Source organism: Pinus tabuliformis, chromosome 5_2 (genome assembly GCF_031772625.1).
Source record: "Pinus tabuliformis cultivar Carrire ecotype Pingquan chromosome 5_2, CPIR1, whole genome shotgun sequence".
In the NCBI taxonomy this organism is placed as follows: Eukaryota; Viridiplantae; Streptophyta; class Pinopsida; order Pinales; family Pinaceae; genus Pinus; species Pinus tabuliformis.
The window spans coordinates 987,729,700-987,752,979 of NC_142306.1; the positions used below are offsets into that span (position 1 = coordinate 987,729,700).

The 23,280-nt window shown below is 41.1% G+C and overlaps 1 protein-coding gene across 2 annotated transcripts in view; it reads left to right on the plus strand.

Moving 5' to 3' along the window:
• LOC149162618 (DNA ligase 4-like) overlaps positions 1-23,280 on the plus strand; it is a 387,402-nt gene that overhangs the window by 86,444 nt on the left and 277,678 nt on the right. For both annotated transcript variants that reach the window (XM_089437333.1, XM_089437332.1), the window contains exon 4: positions 49-83. In XM_089437333.1, coding sequence (XP_089293459.1) covers positions 49-83 — 35 coding nt within the window. The remainder of the gene's footprint in view (positions 1-48; positions 84-23,280) is intronic.

Sequence of the window (23,280 nt, forward strand, 5' to 3'; positions counted from 1 at the left end):
AAGTCCATGGTACTGCACAGGGCTAATTTTTCACTTTGCCTATTGCAGGTGGCTATTATGGAAGGAGTCAATATGGAGGGCAGGTTTGTTTGCTATACTTGGCTTTATAGATAAGTAACAAGATAATTAAAAGGTGTTCACCTCTTTTGTGGATTTGTGACATCTGTCAAGTGAGAATTGGTCAATTTGGGAAGGTAAAAACAAATGATTGGGTGGAAAGGAAAGGTGAAAGCACTTAGGAGATAAAATTGAGATATAATAAATATGGACAGAATAGTCTTCCGTAGCATTCTGTCCTGCCTGCTCCCTATAGATTTCATCCTATTGATGAGTCCCAATTTTGTCTATATTTTGATGTATAAACATCTCTTTTTGCCCTAATCTATAACTATTTTACCTTTGTTCACCCTTATCCATTGTGAATTCCACTGCTGCCATATCTTGCTCTTATTTCCTTTTGCAACTGAAGTTAAAGTGTGTTTTAGTCTTTTAGAAGTTTTATTAAATCATTGTGTGTTTATGTGTGTCTATGATCAATGGTTTGAACTTCGCCACTAACCATGTACTCTCTGAAAGAATCCATGCTTCAAGGTCTATATGCCTCCACTCCTGATGATAAATTGTAAAAACCCCAAATTGCAAACAACAGGTTTTAAAGTGTGAACTCCAAATTTCAATAATTGGTATTGATCAGGACTGAAACCCTGTTTTCCAATGCCATGTATCACTTGAAGGTTTTTTGCAAGGATCAATGGGTCTGATCATAAATGTTTTAACCTCATCACAGTCTCATTGAGGCGAGGAACCCTACCCTGATTGAGGAATCAACAAGGGCAGTTGAGGGTATCTTTACCATTTGACGATGGTGCACTATCCCTAGCATACAACAACTTAGACAAAGCACGGGTATCCTGATGTTCATTTCAAGAGGTTAAAGTGGTGCACCCATCACCTTTCACACATATGTCAAACAGGTGATCAACCCTGTTTAGCTATTATTACAAAGAGCATGTGAAAGGAAAGCTGTGTAACCACAACCTATCACAGAGAAGCATGATAAAAATGGGCCATTCCAGATCCACTATTCTCAACAAAAAGGAGTTTACAAGCTATCAGGATAGGTGGCCGAACCAACCACAGGCATGACCACATTCTATAACAGAGGTTTGATTTATCAAAAAGATGGTCTTTTCAAGCTTGGTTCTTGCATCAATTACTTCGGCCTTCAAGGAGATTGCAAGTCTTCAAACCACAATGATCTGTTTAGCTGCCAATGTCTTGAGCTAAGTTCTGATACCATGTTGAAAAGTTAATGAAGGCAACATCTATAACTTAACATTTTCCATAAATGGCATTTACTTGTGATATTTAGTTCTTCTTTGATTATTAAGCTTATGTTCTCATCATCAAGTAAATGCCAAAACAGTAACGATCACATGAACGCAAGATATAGGCTCCCAGCTAGGGCAATACCCCTCCAAGGTAAAAACCCAAAAGAACTTTCTCTTCTTATAGAATAAATTGAAAGGAGACTTCCAAGACCCAAAACAAAACCCTTAGCTTCCTCTAACCTCGTAAGAAGACCAACCATATAACCCAAGAGATCTTCAAGGACAACATCATAGGAATTCACCATAAAAATGATTTTTTTAGTCATCTTAGACTTGAGGCAATCCTAAGCCTTTTACAAGACAGATCAACCCTGCTACGCATGCCCTTGACCATCCTTTTATAGACCTTCTGTCCTCCTCCAAACCGCAGACCACAAACTTTGATATATGTGAGCTTCATATTTGCCCTTAAGGGGAGTGAAGTCATCTCTTTTTATTGTTAAAATGTGGGTACTAGAGAACAATGGTTCCCTAAGACTTTGATCTTTGGCCTAGGGAAAAGTGTCCAAATTTATTTGTACTTTTCTCCTAAAGTGACTTTATAAGTAGTAAAGTCAATTTAATTTAAAAGTGACTTTATAAGTGGTAAAGTTATATTCTAATTTAAAAGTGACTTTATAAGTGGTAAAGTTACATTCTAATTTAAAGGTGACTTTATTAGAATCAATGAAGAATTAGAAAGTGAAAAAGTGACTGGAAATAAAAGGCTAAGTGGGTTTTTATTTAAGTGTGTGAGTTAAAAAATAGAAAGTGAGAATTAAATGCACATTTATTTTCATCCTTAGATCTAAATGAATCTCAACCATTAGATCTTAGGGGAAGGTCATTTAGAGAGTAAAAGGAGAAGAGAAGAGAAAAAAAATCAATTCATTCTTTCATGAGCATTTGAGAGAAAGAGAAGAGAGAGCAAGGAGAAAATTTTTGAGCAGTGAGAAAGTGAAGGAGAGTAGCAAGAAGATATTTTAGCAAATCTGGGCAACAACATTTATTGGCATGCATCCCAAGGCAAAATTGTACAGCAGGAGAGGCACAAAAATCGAGGAAGAGGGACAACAACAAGGGCACAATTTTTGAGGTAGATTTGGGCATGATTTTCGAGGCATCCGTACAGCTGAAATCTGTATGGTCCATACAACAGATTATGGGCATGGTATTCGAGGAGGCCCGTGCAACATTTAATGTTGTTTTATTGTTGGAAAATTTCTATTTTCGCTGTTTGTTGATTGGCACCATTTTCGAGGTGGAGTTCAAACACGAAAATCGAGATAAGTTGTAATTTATGGTTGTTGGAATTTTTATTATGTATTTCAGTTTCTCTGTAAAATCATTTTCAGAAATAAAGAAGAGCTCCCAAACTGGTTTTCCCCAAGAGTTGTAGGGGATTTATCCAGGGTCACATTGACAAAAAATCACTGTGTTATTTTCTGTGTGGTTGTCATAATTTTGCTGTATTTATTTCTGCAATTTCAGCAGTTGTGAAATCTCTAAATTTGTGTTTTCATAAAATATTGTCATTTCCAGATTTTAGAATTTTTATCATGCTTGGATTTAAAACTAAATGCATGGAGTGATAAAGAAAACTGATAGCCGGAGTGGGGGTTGAAATTTCTTCATGGTATCGGAGCTTGGTTGGTTGAAAAGAGCAGTTTGGGACAACAAAGTGAAAATTATAATGAGATGATTTTTACATAGAAAACAAAAACCTTTACCACAAATTTGAAAAAATTTCAGTTTGGTAGGACAGTGAAACATGTTTTTGGGTTTGAGAGTGGAAGACAGGTTAGATGGGCAAAACAGCTATAGTGCATGGAAGGAGAGAATCTAGAGCATCTTTGAGGAAGCAGAAGTATGGGGCATTATGGTAATACCAAACAGGATCCAGTAGTAGTATTTGCTGACCCTGTACAGTTGGCAGAGTTTAACAAAAAGAATGCTAAGGCAAAAAGATTGATTTTGGAAGGAATCAAAGATCATGTCATTCCTCATGTGAGAGGAAAGACTTATGCACATGAGATGTGGACAACCTTGACTAGTCTTTACCAGAGCTCAAATGAAAACAGAAAATGGTCCTAAAGGCGAAACTGAAGGCCATTAAAATGGCTAAGGCTGACAGTGCTACAGAGTACCTCACAAAGATCACTTCAGTGAGAGATGAGTTGGCAGCCGTAGGTGAGCTCATTGCACCCACTGAGTTGGTGAGGATTGCTTTGGATGGTCTTCCCAAAACTTGGGAGAATTTTGTGAATGGCATTGTTGCACGGGAAAACCTTCCCGATTGGGAGAGGTTGTGGGATGATTGCATTCAAAATGAGATCAATAAGAACCATCTTGGGGCAGCCAAATAGGTGGAGGATGATGACAATGTGGCATTGTTAACAAGAGGCAAGAATGACAGAACAAAAAAACAAGTTTCCAATAGTGGAAGGCAAAGGCAAGCAACATAACAAGGAGGACTATTCCAAAGTCAAATGTTGGAATTGTCAAAAGTTGGAACACTATGCGGTTGTGTGTTCGGAGAAGAAGAACAAGAAAGGGAGAGACAAACCCATGGTAGCTTTTGCTGAGATAGAGAGCTTCTCATAGAGCTTTAATCGGGAGTTTGATTTCATAGCTTGTGAAGCCACTAGTGCAGGATCACCTGCCATACAGGTTCAAAGGGAGTGTGCATTCCCGCTACTAGTAGAGCATCTTCTAACATTTGGTATGTTGATAGTGGCGTTTCCCGCCACATGACAGGAGTCAGAGAGTACTTCTTAGAGCTTTCAAAGGATGATACTGAAATGGAGGTAGTACTTGGTGATGACATCATTGTTAGAGCAGTCGGTGTGGGGACATTGACATTTGATAGGGGACCCAAACCTCTCTTGAAAGTGTCAGATGTTCTATATATGCCTGGAACGAAGAAGAACCTGATATTTGTTTCAGCACTTGAGGACAGAGGATATGATGTGTTGTTCAAGAGAGGGAAGGTGCTTATATATCTTAGGGGAACTCCAGCTTCTTCAGCTAGAGTGATTGGTGTGTGCCATGCCAAGGTGTACAAGTTCTCATTCTAGCCCCTGATGGCATTGAGTAGCAACACCCGAGACAGGACCGAAAACAGATCTAGTAGTTCAGAGTTGTGTGAGATTTGGCATTGCAGGATGGGGCACATGTATCATGGGGCCTTGAGTACATTGCGGGAAATCACCACTGGTGTGCCAGATTTCAGTTCTGATCACCTTGATGTATGCAGAGGATGTGCTATAGGGAAGTTCGCCAGATCTCCTTTTCCCAATAGTGACAGCAGAGCGATCGGGAACCTTGACTTGATTCATACCGATGTGAGTGGTTGGATGTCTCATGTATCCTTGAGTGGCTATGAGTACTATGTTTTATTCATTGATGACCACTCCAGGAAGACCTGGATTTATTTCTTGAAGACCAAGCTCTTGTGGAGACCTAGACAGGTAGGAAGATCAAGGTCCTCAGGTTGGACAATGGAGGGGAGTTTACCCTTGGTGAGTTTGTTGATTTTTGTGTTGAGGCAAGCATTAGCAGGGAGTTCACAGTTCCTTACTACCCCCAGCAGAATGGAGTTGCGAAGAGGAAGAACAAATCCATTGTAGGGGTTGCCAAAGCCATGCTTCATGATCAGGGGTTACCTTTATTTTTATGGGTAGAGGCCTACAACACTGCTGTGTACTTGCAGAACAGGAGTCCACATCGTGGCTTGGGGAATGTGACTCCAGAGGAGGCTTTTTCTGGGAAGAAGCCTGATGTTGGGCACTTTCGTATCTTTGGGTGCCTTACATATTCCTATGTCCCCAAGGTGAACAGGACGAAGCTAGAGCCCACTGCAGACAAGGGAATCTTTGTGGGTTATAGCGAGACCTCAAAAGCTTATCGGATTTATATTCCTGCGCAAAGGAAAATGGTTGTCAAGCTGGATGTGAAGTTCGAGGAGGAGAGAGCTTTCAGGAGGTCACGGGAGTTAGAGTATCCAGAGTCACCAGACCCTCAGGAGAAGCTGAGTCAGTGACAAGGATCTAGTGGTCAGGGATCAGGAGGTAAATCAATTACAATGTTAGGTCCGTCAGTGAGCAGTGGCTCTCAGAGTCAGGTGGGTGGTTCTTCGGGCAGCATGTAGGGCAGTCCGCAGAGCAATTCACAGGGTAGTCCACTAATGGACAGTTCGCACGGTACTTCAGCATCTACAGGCACAGATTCAGGCATGAGGTCAGTTGGCAGGCCTTCAGGAGTTTAGGCTTTTGATGATGATGAGGATTCTTTCACTCCGGTGGGAGAAGTATGCTCAGGGAAGAGGAAGCCCAAGTGGCTTCAAGATACCTTGCGCGAGGCCACATCAATTGCTGGGCCAAAGAGACAGGTTAGAGAGAGTAAACCACCTGAGCGGTTCTATAGTTACATGGCATTGGTAACAAGCATTGTTGACTCCGAGCCTTCTAGTTATGAGGAGGTAGCCAACCAGTAGGTTTGGAGAGAGGCCATGATGGAGGAGTATTCTTCTATTATGAAGAACGATGTTTGGGAGGTAGTGCCGAGGCCTGAAGGTAAATCAATTGTTACTTCCAGATGGCTCTACAAGATAAAGCATGCTGCAGATGGGAGCATCAAGAAGTTCAAGGCTCGATTTGTGGCAAGAGGGTTCTCACAGGTAGAGGGAGTTGACTATGAGGAGACCTTCACTCCCGTAGCTCAGTATACATCTATTTGCTCCATTATATCGATTGTAGCAAAGATGGGTTGGAATATCCACTAGATGGATGTGAAGACGACATTTCTCAATGGCTTTGTTAGCTCTGCTATTTAATTCAATTGTTAAGGCTCAAAGGCAGCTTGGCCGTGTGTTTTGTGCTTGAAGGAGGCTCACATTAGTTCGTTTCCTCACTTTCCCTTCATTCACCCTATTCTCCCTTAACCCCTTCATCTCTGTTTTTCTACCAAAATCCTGTGTAAGCTCCTCTCCCGTGTAAACCCCTCAGCGCTAAGGCTTTACCCATATAACCGCGCCTGCGCAAACAAGCGCTATCCGACAATCCAACGCTTTCCCTGTCAGATCAGTCACATAAAACATGTGCGTAATTTCCAGTCATCCGATCGTCCATCTCCCGATCCAACGGTAGTTGCTCGTCCCGCACCTATAAGCTGCGCATGCGTTAGTCAGCGGGGAAAGCGGTTTCCCGCCGGTCCCATCCGCCACGCGTCGCTGTTATATTGGATCGCGCGGTCGTGTACGTTTACCGCCGTCCTCCGATAAGCGGTGCGGGGAATACTGCCCGCCACCGAAACCACCTCCCCCGCGTTAAATCTCGAGCATCTTCAGCTCCCGACCACTGTTGGATCTGCCTGCCCGCGATCCAACGACCCTCTTTCGTTCGCTCTCGCTTGTTTCCGATAGCCGCTGCAAATTAGTCTCCGCCATTGATCTGTGCAATCCGATAGCTCATAATTACTCTGCCCTTTTCCTCCCGACGCCTCCCTCCGATAGATCTCTGCTGCCCATTCACTCGATCCAATGGCTGTTGTTTACTCCCGGTCCCGCTCATTTGTTCGCCATGTAGTCTTCGCGTCCATAACCATTCTGTACACTCGAAGGATGAAGTGATCAGCTACCCTGTACCCGGCACAGTTATTCCTCAACCACTGCATTCAACAGAAAGGATGGCCGAAGAAGGAAAGGACAACCTCGAGCAGTTACAAGCATTTATCAGTCATGGAATGTCTTTTATACCACACTCCAGCTGCTCAAGAAGGACAACGGAGTACCAGAGAATGTCAAATTCATTCATTGAAGCAGCAGAGACCCATATCAGATAGTTAATGTGGTTGGTGGTCAGTTATGACCCCTCCACGCATAGGATAGCAGAGCAATTTTTGTAATCAACCTCTATATATACCTAGAAGACAGAATGTAATAGGTTGATGGATGTTATTTTGATGCAAGGTTCAACTTCTGGAGACTGTAACTATTGTGATACCTGCAGCGTTTGGTCTTCATTTTCAGCTAATACAAGCTTCTTTTTCTATTAATTGCTCACTTTCCATTTCTGCTATGTTCTAGGCTGTGCCTGTTATGTATTTTTCATGTGCTCTTGATGTTTAGCATTAGAGGGGTTGTCATCCCACCTCTGTGTTAGAATCTAGTATGTATCATTGAATATGCTATGCAGGTTTCTGTTTACTTAGTGCCAAAGAGCTGTCATCCTGTTTGTGCATTAGGAAATAGATTTGCAGACCTCTTTATTGGTTGCAGCCGGCCATCACAGGGTCCTGTGCATCTGCTGGTGTGGTCAATATTCTCCATGTTCACCTAATCCTCAAACTGTGAGTAATTGGTGGTCTAAAGCCTTGTAGTCTGGGGGTGTTCACCCATGTCTGGGGTTAAGCATAGTAGAAGTGGTTATCTTGCTGGAATATGCATCATTCCTTCCAGTCATCCACCTATTTCCAACAATTTTGTTGAGTTTGTAATGTTCCCGAGCATCTCTGAGAATACAACCTAGGAGAGTTTCTTGGGGTGATAACATTAATTGGCGCCGTTGCCGGGGAGAGGAGATTGAAGATCAACTTCCTTGGGAGACGACACAGTTCCAAATTTTGATGATAGACAAGGTCTGGACACATATTCTGGTTGTAATCATCTATATGGCGACTCCACTAGAGGAAGACCAACCTTTGACAACTCCACATTGCAGTTCTGGCCAATTTGTGAGGCATACTCGAGGAAATCCTCAGAAATCACCAGCTGAATCAGTGTCTAACCCTGAGAAGATTGTCAAATTGAAGAAAACATCACAGAAAGGGGCATCAGGATTAGGTAAGCCGAAGAAATTTCATGCATCTCTGAAAGATAAAGTTATAGTTGAAGACATACAATTTGAAGATTTAGAGCCCAACACTGTTAGTAAGGAATTTCCTTCAGAGATTAATACAGCCCCTTGTTCAGTTAGTTCCCCTTTGAATCTCAGTCCAAAGAAAACTTCCCATACAGTGCATAACATCCCTTTGTCTCTGCCATCCATTTCATTGTTTCATACTGCTCAATCTGCTAGTGTCTTTCCACATACCCCAGTCATGGTAGGACAACAAGCACCTACGAAGATAGAAAGAATTGTAGTTGCCAGGTATGGACCTCTGGTCTTGCCCGTTCCATTGAACGCTATGCCTGCAGGAGAATATCAGAAATATATGCCCAAGTTCACTGGTACAGAGGGAGTAACAGCATAATAACACCTTGAGGTTTTTTTATAGTTATGCTGATAACTTAGACATAAGCGAAAGTGATGTGTGGATGAGAGTTTTTGTCCAGAGCCTTGATGGAGAGGCCAGAAAGTGGTTCAAAGATTTAGCCCCTAGATCTATTGCTGATATTGAAGCTCTAGATGATGCATTTTTGAAGCACTGGGGAGATAAAAAAGACTTGCTATATTACCATACTGAGTTTGGTAACCTGAAGAGGGAAAATGGCGAATCATTGCCTGATTTTAATAAAAGATTCAATCGTATGTATAGTAAGATACCAGCTGAGGTAAAGTCTACCCCCACCTTTGCCAAACTCACTTGTGCCAATGCTTTTGAATCTGATTTCTGCCTATTGTTAAGAGAAAGAAGATGTGCCACTCTAGCTGACATGCAGGATGCAGCACTAGAAGTGGAATCTAATATCATGGCTGCAGAAAAGCTCAAAAGTCAAGTTGACAGAAGGAGGCAGAGAGGTCAGGCTTCTACTTCCTCTGCATCATCTTCTGATCCCAAATTAGATAAAATGACAAAGATGATAGAGTCATTGGCTGCTGAAATATCTAAGCTGAAGGTTGAGCAGAATTCAGGAAAGACAAGGCAATAGAACACATTCGCTCCTAGAAATCAGAATCCATTCAGAAGAGCAAATGAACAATTACAAATCATTCAGAGGGGAAAAGAACCAAATGAAGAACAAAAAGTTAAAGCTCCTTTCCAGAACGTAGTCATGGAGGAGGAACAATCTGAAGATGAGGATGAAATTCACTGCATGGAAGATAAAGGCAGTGCTGCCTTTTTGACATTGGCTGCATATGAAGAGTCACTGCTGCAGGACCAAATAAGTCAAGAGTGGGACAGAGAGGCTGTTCTACAGACTGGTGAACAGCAAAGATATAATCTGAGGTCAAAAGCAAACAATGTCAAGGAGAATCCTGCCCAAAGAGCTGCTGTCCAAACAGAGTCATAGAATATCAGACAGAGAAGACCAGCAGCTGACCCAGTCATCCTCAAAGCTCCAGTTCAAGAGGTAAGAGGTTCTGATAAGTTACCTTCCTCTTTCAGCTTTGAGTCAGAAGTCCATAAGTTAAAAATATCTGTGCCTCTGATAGAGTTGGTAAAGAGTGAAGTATTTAGAAAGCCTATCCTTGAAGCCCTTGAGCTGGAAACCACACAAACCTCCATTGACTCTGTCAATTTGCAAGATGATAAGCCTGCTGTTGTGCTTAGCCCCATGGTCAAACCTGCTGATAATAATTCTCCATCTTTTATGTCTCCTTGACCATTCATGACAAAATCCTCCACAACTGCCTGCTAGACACGGGGGCCAGCCACAATTTGATGCCTAAAGCTGTCATGGAAGAGTTAGGCCTTGATATCACTAGACCATATCATGATTTATTCTCTTTTGATTCAAGGAAAGTGAAATGCCTAGGATTAATCAAAGACCTGGCCATTACCTTAACTCAGTTGCCCATGAAGAGTATGATGATGGATATTGTGGTAGCAGATGTCCCTCCTAAGTTTGGCATGCTGCTGTCGAGAGGATGGATTAAGAGATTAGGTGGGACATTATAGAATGATCTATCTTATGCTACTGTCCCAGTATTTGGAGGAGAAAGTAGGAGATTGTACAGAGAAGCACAGTTGGCATACATCATCAGTGATGAAAAGAATCCTACTAATCATCCTATTTATGCTGTGGACACTGATTTTGGAGCATGTATCCTCCAAATATAAGAATCCCAGAAGGCCTCAATACAGATCAGGAAACCAACAGTTCAGGCCAAAGAGGAGCAAGGAAGTCAAGTTTGGGAGATGTTCTTTGATGGAGCATGTTCCAGGGAGACTGCAGGAGCAGGGGTGGTGCTGGTATCTCCAAAGCAAGAAAGCACATATCTGTCTTTCAAGCTGGCTTTTCAAGTCACAAACAATATAGCAGAGTATGAGGCTCTGCTATTGGGCCTTAACGTAGCAAAAGACAGAGGAATCAAGAATATAAAGGTGTTTGGAGACGTTGATCTGATCATTCAGCAAGTAAATAAAACATTTCAGGCAAAGCACCCAAGGCTGAAAGCATACAGAGATGAGGTATGGAGACTCAAAGATTCCTTTGATTATTTCTGTATTTCATATATCCCTAGAGCCAAAAATCAGCTTGCTGATTCCCTTGCTGTGTCTGCTAGTCTGTTTATCCCTCCCATGCCTCCCAAACTCGTTTATGAAGTGCAAATGAATTACAGACCTTCCTTGCTTGATAATGTCCAGCATTGGAAAGTTTTTGATGATGATGATGAAATAAATAGGTTTCTCCAAGTCATTGATGAATTCTCTGAAATGCAAATTGACCAAGAAAATGAAGCCTTGGAAGAAAACTCCCAATCCCAGCTTAGGAATAGAATTGGAAAAAATAGCATTGTCCAGCTTCCCAGCAATCATATTCCTAAGGGTTTAATTCCTCTAGAAACACTGTTTGACCAGAATGATGTGCCTTACAAGACTGCCCAGAAAGAAGACCAATCTGCAGTCTGTAAGCATGACATAGGGAGTCCAGGTCAGCCTAGATACATAAATCTGTCTTCCCATCTGTCTGCTGACCAAAATGCTGAATACTGCAATTTAATGAAGCAATTTGCTGATGTGTTTGCCTGGGAATATAGTGACCTGAAAACCTATGATAAAAATATTATTCAGCATAAAATCCCTCTAGAGAAAGACACCATACTGTTCAAGCAGAAGCTGAGACCAATAAATCCTATGCTCCTCCCTATGATTGAAAAAGAAATTAAAAAGTTATTGGCTACCAAGATCATAGTCCCTCTCAGATATTCAAAATGGGTAGCCAACTTGGTGGTAGTGAGGAAGAAAAGTGGAGAAATCACACTGTGTGTTGATTTCAGAAATTTAAACAAATGCTCTAAGAAAGACAATTATCCCCTACCCAAGATGGAGCATTTGTTGCAGAGGGTCTCAGGAGCCAAAGTAATGTCTTTCTTGGATGGTTTTTCAAGGTTTAATCAGATTGCTGTGCATCCAGATGACCAAGAGAAGACCGCATTCACCACTCCTTGGGGCACTTTTATGTATGCCAAGATGCCTTTTGGGTTGATGAATGCTGGAGCAACCTTTCAGAGAGCCATGGATATTTGTGGGAGAGAAGGATAAATTTGTTCTTATCTACCTTGATGACATAACAATATACTCCAGCAACCATCAAGATCATCTGCAACATTTGAAAAAGGTGTTCTTGAAGTGCAGAAGGTTTGGGATTTCAATTAATCCTAAAAATTCACAATTTGCTTTAAAAGAAGGCAAGCTGTTAGGACATGATGTTTTTGCTGCAGGTGTCCGAATTGACCCAGAAAGAGTCAGAGCAATACAGACTTTGTCTGTCCAGAGATCAAAGAAAGATATCTAGTGATTTCTGGGCAAAATTAATTTTGTGAGGAGGTTTATCCCAAATTTTGCAGAACTGGTGAAGCATATTACCTCCATGTTGAAGAAAGGGTCAGAGGTTAGATGGACTGATGCAGCAAGAGGATCTTTTGAGTCCATTAAAAAAGCTATTATGGAGGCTCCCACTTTAATAAGTTCGGATTACAGCAAGGAGTTCCATGTATTTTCATTTGCCTCTGAAGACACCATTGCAGCAGTTTTATTGCAAGCAGATGAAGAAGGTTCAGAGCATCTAGTGGCATTTTTCAGCAAAAACTTAAGGGATGCTGAACTGAGGTATGACATTATGGAAAAACAAGCATATGCTCTTATCAAATCTTTGAAAGCTTTCAGAGTTTATATTCTGCATTCCAAGATAATTGCATATGTACCCTCTGCTGCAATAAAAGATGTCTTAACACAACCTGATGCTGATGGAAGAAGGGCTAAATGGATTGCAAAGTTAATGGAATTTAATATAGAACTGAAGCCCACCAAGCTGGTCAGAGGTTAGGGTCTTGCCAAGTTATTGGCTGAAGAAAATTGCAGTTCATTGGACATACATCTTCTGTGCACAATTGCAGAAAATGGTCAGGCAAAAGAAGAGGAAGCAGCTGAACCAGAGAGAAAGCAGCCAGTGGCAGAAAATCTAGCTTCTTGTGATTGGTATTCTGCAATAATTAATTTCTTGCTGAAGCTAGAAATCCCTTCAGGCCTTACTCAAAGTCAAGCCAGAACTATAAAGCTTAGGGTAGCTAAATATTGCATTAATGAAAATCTGCTCTACTGGAGGGATCCATCTGGAGTGCTTTTGAGGTGTCTAGACAAAGAACAGTCAATAGAAGTCATGCAGCAGTTTCACTCTAGCATGTGTGGAGGGCTCCATTATTGGAAGACCACAGCCCATAAGATACTTAGAGTTGGATATTACTGGCCCTCCTTATTTTTTGATGTATTTTCATTTGTTAAATCTTGTGACACGTGCCAAAGATTTGAAGGAAAACAACAGTTGAAGTCTCTACCCTTAAAACCAATACATGCAAAAGGACCTTTTCAGCAGTGGGGCTTGGATTTCATTGCAGAGATCAATCCACATTTTAGTGGCCAACACAGATGGATATTAGTAGCCACTGATTATTTTACTAAGTGGATTGAAGCAATCCCTACCAGGAAGGCTGATCATAAGGTGGTCATGAAGTTTTTAATTGAAAATATATTTACCAAATTTGGTTGTCCACATAAATTAGTCACAGATAATGCAACAGCCTTCAGGGCAAATGAATTGGTGGAAATGTGTGATTCAATGGATATTAAACTGGTTCATTCCACCTCATATTATCCTCAAGGAAATGGTCTAGCAGAATCCTCTAATAAAAGCCTGATAAGGATAATTAAGAAGCTGTTAGAGGACAACAAAAAGAATTGGGATTCTAAGCTCAAGTATGCACTGTGGGTTGACAGAGTGACCATTAAGAAATCCACAGGGAATTCTCCTTTCAAGCTGGTATATGGTACTGAAGCTGTATTCCCAATTCAGTTAACTCTCCCTGTGGCAAAATTCCTTCAAACAGAACAGAATGAAGAAGAAGACATGGCAAAAAGGATCACTGATTTGGCAGAGTTACATCAGATTAGAGAACAACTGGTTGAAAAGGCTGCAGCACATCAGAAAAAGATCAAGGAAGCCTTTGACAAGAAAGCAAAAACAAATAATTTTCAGGTTGGAGACTTGGTGCTGAAGTGGGATGCATTGAAGGAAAAGAAAGGCATCATGGGAAGTTTGATGCTTTCTGGATAGGGCCTTTTATCATTTCTTAGATTCAAGGGAACAACACCTTCATACTGAAAAGTATGGGAGGAGAGGTAGTTTTTGATAGCCCAGTTAATGGGCGTTTTCTGAAAATTTATGTGAATTAAGGTTTTGGGCCTTAGAATTGTAAATCTTTGATTTTATTGGTTTTAGTATAGGTTCAGTCAGACTCCATGTCCAATGGAACACTAGGAATTTTGTTAATTGTTTTTCATCAGAAAGGCATTGATCTGCAGGTTCTTGAGACCTCACAGGGAGGATCTCATCCCCAGGAGGAGCCAGTGTTAGCTCTGCTATTTAATTCAACTGTTAAAGCTCAAAGGCAGCTTGACCGTGTGTTTTGTGCTTGAAGGAGGTTCTCATCAGTTCGTTTCCTCAGTTTCCCTTCATTCGCCCTATTCTCCCTTAACCGCTTCATCTCCGTTTTTCTACCAAAATCCTGTGTAAGCTCCTCTCCCGTGTAAACCCCTCAGCGCTAAGGCTTTACCCATATAACCGCGCCTGCGCAAACAAGCGCTATCTGACAATCCGACGCTTTCCCTGTCACATCAGTCACATAAAACATGTGCGTAATTTCCAGTCGTCCGATCGTCCATCTCCCGATCCAACGGTAGTCGCTCATCCCGCACCTATAAGATGCGCACGCGTTAGTCCGAGGGAAAGCGGTTTCCCGCTGGTCCCATCTGCCGTGCGTCGCTGTTATATTGGATCGCGCGGCAGTGTACGTTTACCGCTGTCCTCCGATAAGCGGTGCGGGGAATACCGCTTGCCACCGAAATCACCTCCCCGTGCGTTAAATCCCGAGCATCTTCAGCTCCCGATCACCGTTGGATCTGCCTGCTCGCAATCCAACGACTCTCGTTCATTCGCTCTCGCTTCTTCCCGATAGCCCCTGCAAATCAGTCTTCGCCGTTGATCTGTGCAATCCAACGGCTCATAATTACTCTGCCCTTTTCCTCCTGACGGCTCCCTTCGATAGATCTCTGCGCCCATTCACTCGATCCAACGCTGTTGTTTACTCCCGGTCCCGCTCATTTGTTCACCATGCAGTCTTCGTGTCCATAACCGTTCTGTACACCCGAAGGATGAAGTGATCAGCTACCCTGTACCCGACACAGTTATTCCTCAACCACTGCATTCAACAGAAAGGATGGCCGAAGAAGGAAAGGACAACCTTGAGCAGTTACAAGCATTTATCAGTCATGGAATGTCTTTTATACCACACTCCAGCTGCTCAAGAAGGACAACAGAGTACCAGAGAATGTCAAATTCATTCATTGAAGCAGCAGAGACCCATATCAGACAGTTAATGTGGTTGGTGGTCAGTTATGACCCCTCCATGCATAGGATAGCAGAGCAATTTTTGTAATCAACCTCTATATATACCCAGAAGACAGAATGTAATAGGTTGATGGATGTTATTTTGACTGTAACTACTGTGATACCTGCAGTGTCTGGTCTTCATTTTCAGCTAATACAAGTTTCTTTTGCTATTAATTGCTCACTTTCCATTTTTGCTATGTTCTAGGCTGTGCCTATTATGTATTTTTCATGTGCTCTTGATGTTTAGCATTAGAGGGACTGTCATCCCACCTCTGTGTTAGAATCTAGTATGTATCATTGAATATGCTATGCAGGTTTCTGTTTACTTAGTGCCAGAGAGCTGTCATCCTGTCTGTGCATTAGGAAATAGATTTGCAGACCTCTTTACTGGTTGCAGCCGGCCATCACAGGGTCCTGTGCTTCTCCTGGTGTGGTCAGTATTCTCCATGTTCACCTAATCCTCAAACTGTGAGTAATTGGTGGTCTAAATCCTTGTAGTCTGGGGGTGTTCACCCATGTCTGGGGTTAAGCGTAGTAGAAGTAGTTATCTGGTTTGAATATGCATCATTCTTTCCATTCATCCACCTATTTCCAGCAATTTTGTTGAGTTTGTAATGTTCTCGAGCATCTCTGAGAATACAACCTAGGAGAGTTTCTTGGGGTGATAACAGGCTTCATTCAGGAGGAGGTTTATATTGAGCAGCCGCAGGGTTTTGAGGTGCATGGGAAGGAGTCACATGTATGCAGATTGAAAAAGGCATTCTATGGCCTAAGCAAGCTCTTAGAGCTTGGTACTTGAGGATTGATACATACTTGCAATAGTTGGGTTTCACAAAGACTCAAGAGTGAGGCTGATCCGAGCCTCTCATTCTAGTGTTGTATGTTGATGACTTGATCATCACTTGTGCAAAGAGACTCATTGAGGGCTGCAAGAGAGATCTTGCTTCAGAGTTTGAGATGAAGGATATCGGCTTGATGCATTATTTTCTCGGATTGGAGGTGGGGTAGAAGGAGGGGCATTTCTTCCTGGGACAAGGGAAGTACGTTGTGGATATTCTTAGCAGATTTCACATGGAGGACTGCAAACCCATGTCTACACCTATGATCACTAACTGGAAGAAACTTCACACTTCTGATTCCAAGTTGGTGGATCCTACTCTATATAGATAGCTGATTGGTAAATTGATGTATTTGGTCAACACTCGACCAGATGTATGTTTTGCAGTTAACATTGAGTCAATTCATGTGTGAGCCCAGGAGAGTGTATTGGGTGGCTGTAAAATACATTCTTCGTTACTTGCAGGGGACTGTGGATTTTGGTCTCGATTATATACATGGTGATGGAGTGAGACTCGTAGGGTATACAGATTCTGATTGGGCAGGTTTTGCTTCAGATAGGAAGAGTACTTTCAGGTGCTGTTTTGGGTTGGGTTCGGTAGTTGTGTCGTGGATCAGCCGGAAACAACAGGCAGTTGCATTGAGCTCAGTTGAGGCAGAGTATATGGCTGCTAGTTTGGCTAGTTGTGAGGCCATATGGCTTCGCAAGATGTTGTTTGGTATATTTGGTCAGGCATTGAGACTTTCAGTAATTTACTGTGATAATCAGAGTTGCATAAAGCTCACGGAGAATCCAATTTTTCATGACAGGTCAAAGCATATTGAGATCAAGTATCACTTCATTAGAGACTATGTCCAAAAGGGAGCTGTCAAGCTTGAGTACATTTCCACAAATGAGTAGGTAGCAAACATTTTCACCAAATCCTTACCACGGGGCAAGCTTGTCTACTTCAGAGACACGATGGGAGTGGTGAGGAACACTTTCGTCGGTAAGAGGGAGTGTTAAAATTTGGGTCCCAGAGGACAAGTGGTTCCCTAAGGCTTTGATCTTTGGCCTAGGGAAAAATGTCCAAATTTATTTGTACTTTTCTGCTAAAGTGACTTTATAAGTAGTAAAGTCAATTTTATTTAAAAGTGACTTTATAAGTGGTAAAGTTACATTCTAATTTAAATGTGACTTTATTAAAGTCAATGAAGAATTAGAATGTGAAAAAGTGACTATGGAAATAAAAGGCTAAGTGGGTGTTTATTTAAGTGGGTGAGTTAAAAAATAGAAAGTAAGAATTAAATGCACATTTATTCTCATCCCTAGATCTAAATGAATCTCAACCATTAGATCTTAGGGTAACCCAAAAGGTCATTTAGAGAGTAAAAGGAGAAGAAAAGAGAAAAAGATCAATTCATTCTTTAATGAGTATTTGAGAGAAAGAGAAGAAAGAGCAAGCTGAAAATTTCTGAGCAGTGAGGAAGTGAATGAGAGCACTGAGAAGATATTTCAGCAAATCTAGGAAGCAACATTTATTGGCACACATCCCAAGGCAAAACTGTACAATAGTAGAAAGGCACAAAAATCAAGGAAGAGGGACTACAAGAGGGCACGAATTTTGAGGCAGATTTGGGCACAATTTTCGAGGCAGCCGTACGACTGAAATCTGTACGGTCTGTACAACAGATTCCAACACGGTTTTCGAGGTAGGCTGTAAAACATTTAATGCTGTTTTATTGCTGGAAAATTACTGTTTTGGCTGTTCGCTGATTGGCACGATTTTCGAGGTGGAGTTCAAGCACGAAAATCAAGATAAGCTATAATTTGTGGTTGCTGGAATTTTTACTGTGTATTTCAGTTTCTCTGTAAAATCATTTTCAGAAATAAAGAAGAGCTCTCAAACTGGTTTTCCCCAAGAGTTGATGCGGGTTTTTTCAGGGTCACATTGATGAAATATCACAGTGTTATTTTCTGTGTGTGGCTGTCATAATTTTGTTGTGTTTTATTTTTGCAATTTCAGCTGTTGTGAAATCTCTAAATTTGTGTTTTCAGAAATTTTTGTCATTTCCAGATTTTAGAATTTTTATCATGCTTGGATTTAAAACTAAATGCATGGAGTGATAAGGAAAACTGATAACCGGAGTGGGGGTTGAAATTTCTTCATTTATATTCTTTGAATGGCTCTTCAAGCCTACTTGTTATGAATAAAAAATTCATAAAAATATTTACTAAACAAATAATATTAAATAATAATAACTAATTAATTAATTAATTAATTAATGACTTCATTAATTATGAAGGGGCAAAGGTCAAACAACATGATCACAATGTGATGTCAAACAACGAGATGGAGGATTTCAGAGCAATGTCTACTCTCATGATCACCATTTGGAGGAAGATAGATGCATCCAGAGAGAAGGATGTGGACTCTACCTTGTACAAGCAGTTGATAAGCTCTCTCTTGTATTTGGTCAACACCAGGCTAGATATATCCTATGTGGTAAACTCTCTCTGTCAATTCATGGTAAGGCCAATGAGAGTGCATTGGACAACGCCAAAACATGTGTTGAGGTATTTGCGCGACACAGTCAAGTATGGGATCAAATATGCCCAAGTTGATGGTGTCAGGTTGGTTGGCTATACTGATGCAAACATTAGGGGAATTTTGAGGTCTAAAATGGGCCTCCTAAGGAAATTATAAAATAATAGTGGAAATAATAAAATAAGATTAGATTACATCATCAAATTTTAGAAGGAAAAAAGAAAAAATTACTTTTTTAACTCGTATTTTCAACTTATTTCCCTATGGGTTTACTCAAATTTCGAGCGGGAACACTCATTGGATGTAGAATTTGATTCCTCGTCCAAGGAATACCCATGTTGCATACTTTCGATGGACCCTCCTACACGAAAAATGAGAAATACATGAAAAAGTTGATTGCAATCACATTTTTTCATGTATTTCTCATTTTTCGTGTAGCAAGGTCCATCGAAAGTATGCGACATGGGTACTCTTTGGATGATGAATTAAATTTTGCATCCAACGAGTACTCCCACTTGAAATTTGAGTAAAACATTAGAGAGATAAGTTGGAAATACGAGTTGAAAAAGTAGTTTAATTATTTTATTATTTTTTAATCTTTTTACTTTTTAACTCCAAAAATGGTGAATCATCCCCCATGGTTGACATCATCATCTTGAATCCTATTGGTTCTTATGAAGTTTATTTTGGTTGTACATTCTGTTGAAGTTTCTAAGTTTACTTAATTTAGAAACCCTTCATGCACTTTCCTTGATTTATTCCTACCTACTTGTTAATTTTTCTTTAACAAGTTATTACAAAGTAAATACTGAAAATAAACACCAGTGCATGCTCAACATATTACAGATCAACAACTAAAAGAAACAAGAACAAACACACCACATGACACCATTATTTTTGGACCAATGTCCCTGGAAAAACCCAATGCGGGAAAACCGGTGCAGCTATCTGAGGGTTTTGTTATTATGCAATATCAGAGTACAATCTGGGTGCTGTAACTGGCCTACCCAATAGAGAATTTCCTTAGCAGTTATACCTCACAGTTTGAAAGATATCTCCTAGCTGAAACCCCAGAAAGCCCTTTCGTCAGCTCCTCAGCACAAAATTGCTCCTGCAACCCCAGCGTCTGCCCAATTTGGACTGCATCAACCCCTCTTTGTCTCACGCTGGCCCTGCGTCAGCGTTTCTTGGCCTGCGTCAGCTCTGGGAGCCTCTGCGTCAGCTACGCTAGCCCCTCTGGTGCTCTGCACAACACTTGGCTGCCTCTGCGTGGCCTTGCGTGAGCCCCTGCTGGCTCTGCATCAGCCTCCTTGGTTGCTGCGTTGCTCTCTTGGCACAATCTCTGCCTTCTTTGTTCCTCTGTACTCAATGCCCCTCAGCTGCTCTCCCGATCACTGATTCTATCTCTTTTAGCAAACCCTGCTCTAGAGAATAGAATGACTGATCATCTGGTGTGCACTCCAAGTGACCCTCAAGCCTCCTCTTATACTTTTCCTATTGACATCTCAACGGCTGAGATTAAGTCCCTAATCAGTGACTAAGATTAGATCTGGCTTGATCCATGTCTTTTTGGACCATTCTAACACAGATTCATATTAACACACGTTGATATTTTATTTTCCCTAAGTTTAGACTTAGGGACTCCATTAAAAATATTAATTATTTTAATATCTCCTGATCTGTTTAGAATCTGCCCAAACCCTTTCTGGCTATTGGAGATCTCATGTGCCCCAACCTCTCCACCAAATTTCGTGGCTGGAGCACATCCTACCCCAACATCGGATGTGCTCTAGCCACGAAATTTGGTGGAGAGGTTGGGGCACATGAGATCTCCAATTCCAAGAAAGGGTTTGGGCAAATTCTAAACAGATAAGGAGATATTGAAATAATTAATATTTTTAATGGAGTCCCTAAGTCTAAATTTAGGGAAAATAAAATATTAATGTGTATTAATATGAATCTGTGTTAGAATGGTCCAAAAGACAAGGATCAAGCCAGATCTAATCTTAGCCGTTGATTAGGGACTTAATCTCGGCCATTGAGATGTCAACAGGAAAAGTATAAGAGGAGGCTTGAGGGTCACTTGGAGAATACACCAGAGTGATCAGTCATTCTATTCTCTAGAGTGGGGTTTGCTAAGAGAGATAGAATCAGTGATTGGTAGAGCAACTGAGGGGCATTGAGTACAAAGAAACAAAGAAGACATATATTGTGCCGGGAGAGCAGCGTAACAATTAAGGAGAGGGACGTAGAGCCAACAAGGGTTCACGCAGGGCCACGCAGAGGCAGCCAAGTGCTGCGCAGAGCACCAGAGAGGCCAGCGTGTCTGACGCAGAGGCCCAGAATGCTGACGCAGGGCCTCCTGGGGCTGACGCAGGCCAAGAAAGGCTGACACAGGGCCAACGTGAGACAGAGAGGGGCTAACGCAGTCCAGATTGGGCAGACGCTGGGGTTGCAGAGCAGTTTTGTGCTGGGGAGCTGCTGGAAGGATTTTCCGTGGTTTCAGCCATGAGATTTCTCTCAAACTGTGAGGTATAGCTGCTAAGGAAATTCTCTGTTGGGTAGGCCAGTTTCAACACCTGGATTGTACTCTGATATTGCTTAATAAGAAAACCCTCAGATAGCTGCAACGGTTTTCTCGCATTGGGTTTTTCCGGGGACATTGGTCCAAAAATAATGGTGTCATGTGGTGTGTTTGTTCTTGTTCCTTTTAGTTGCTGATCTGCAATATGTTGAGCATGCACTGGTGTTTATTTTCAGTATTTACTTTGTAAATAACTTGTTAAAGAAAAATAGCAACTAGATAGGAATAAATCAGAAAAAGTGCATGAAGGGCTTCTAATCTAAGTAAACTTAGAAACTTCAACACAATGATACACTACGACAATCAAAGTTGCATTAGGTTGTCAAAGAATCCGATGTTTCTCTACAGGTCTATGCGTATAGACATAAAATAACACTTCATCAGGGGTTGTGTGCAACGCAAGATTGTCCAGCTATAGTATATACCTACAGATGAGCAGATAGCAAATATTTTGACTAAGGCTTTGGTGAAGGCGAGGTTCATCTTCTTCAGAGACAAGTTGGGTGTTATGCAAAACACTTTCCTCACTAAGAGGGAGTGTTGTTTTGTGTAGCTCCGACATGTGTTCTAGTCTCAAATTGTGTATGAGGCTAGAGAACACATTTTCTTCAATACCTGGAAAAGGTTTCGTAGGAAAAGACCTTGATTAGACATAATTAAGCTATTAATTAATTTTTGTATGTTCAACTTAGGGAAATAAGCTTAATTAATTAGTATTAAATGGGGTCAATCGATTTTCCTCTAGAGACTTCCAAAAAAGTCACTTGATGGGGTCAAGATGATCTTAGGCATCGATTTTGCTTAGATCATGACCATTGATTCATCAATGAGAGAATATAAGAGGAAATCGAAGGGCATTTGGAGAAAGCATCGAGACACAAAGTTGCAGTGATTGCAAGGGCACAGAGGCAGCGCAGGGACAACAACAGAAGGGTTTCAGTAGGAGAAATTGAGGAGAGATTTGCTAGAGGAAATTCGCTACAGAAATTCACATTTATGGGAATTTGCAGTTGTAGGAATTCATAGCTACAGGAATTCACAGTCGTAGGAATTCATAGTTACCAGAGTCGCAAATAGAGGAATTCGCAGTTATGAGAATTCATAGTCGCAGGAGGTGAAGATCAAATAAATTATCAGAGCTTTGCCAGTGTCAAAAAGGCAGTTGATGTACCTTCTTAATTTGCTGAAGAATAATGATAAAACCCTCATTTGCAGAAATGGTTTTCGCTTCGGGGTTTCGGTTGTCCGAAAATACTTGTGTTCATTATTTGTGTGTTTGCATAATTTTCTCAGTTCTTGTGGTTAAGTATTTTCTGTGAAGTTGCAGTAGTGTTTTATTCAATATTTGCTGTAAGTATTTTGCATAAGACAAATAATCTAAATAGATAGGAGAATAATAACCAGTAACTGCAACAAAATTAAAATTTTACATACAGTCTATCACACATGACATTAAGCTGTTTTCAACTATTCTCCTCAACCAGTCACTTATATTGAAAGATCTTTGTATATCTGGTTAGGATTTACGGAGTAAACCAAAATCCATAGGTCATATGCTAACATTTATTGGGTTTTGGCTGCTAATATTTGCTGCTTAGAATTTTGGTACTATGGTGATAAATTTTACAGCTAGGCAGCAAATACAAAGTGAGCACCTCCCCCCATTTGACTCCACATAAATCACTGGCCTTGTACCAAAGTTGTTGGAGATTATTTAGGGACTCCTTCCTTGGTTGTTTAGTAAGTGTTGGGCCTAAAATAGCGGGGACTTGGGCCAAGGTGACAGTGGATCCCTGTACTGCTTGTGGCCATCAAACAAGGTTGCCGGACCATAGCAACATTGCTAATCTGATTGGTAAGGGCCCTCATTTGTAATTGAACCATATCAATTCATTTATTCAATAGATAATTATTTATCCTAAATGCATGCTTCTGTATTCCAAATATTTTGGATTATTAGTTCGTGAGCCATATTTGGCTATCACAGAATTCATTTTAATAACAGAATTTGGACCACCAACAGTTGAATCCTGTGCATTTTCTATAACAAGGGGTCCTCTTAATCTGGAATTTGAATTTATGTTTCTTTGTTGATGTAGCCGAAGGCCAGATGTCAATAAGGTTCTCTAG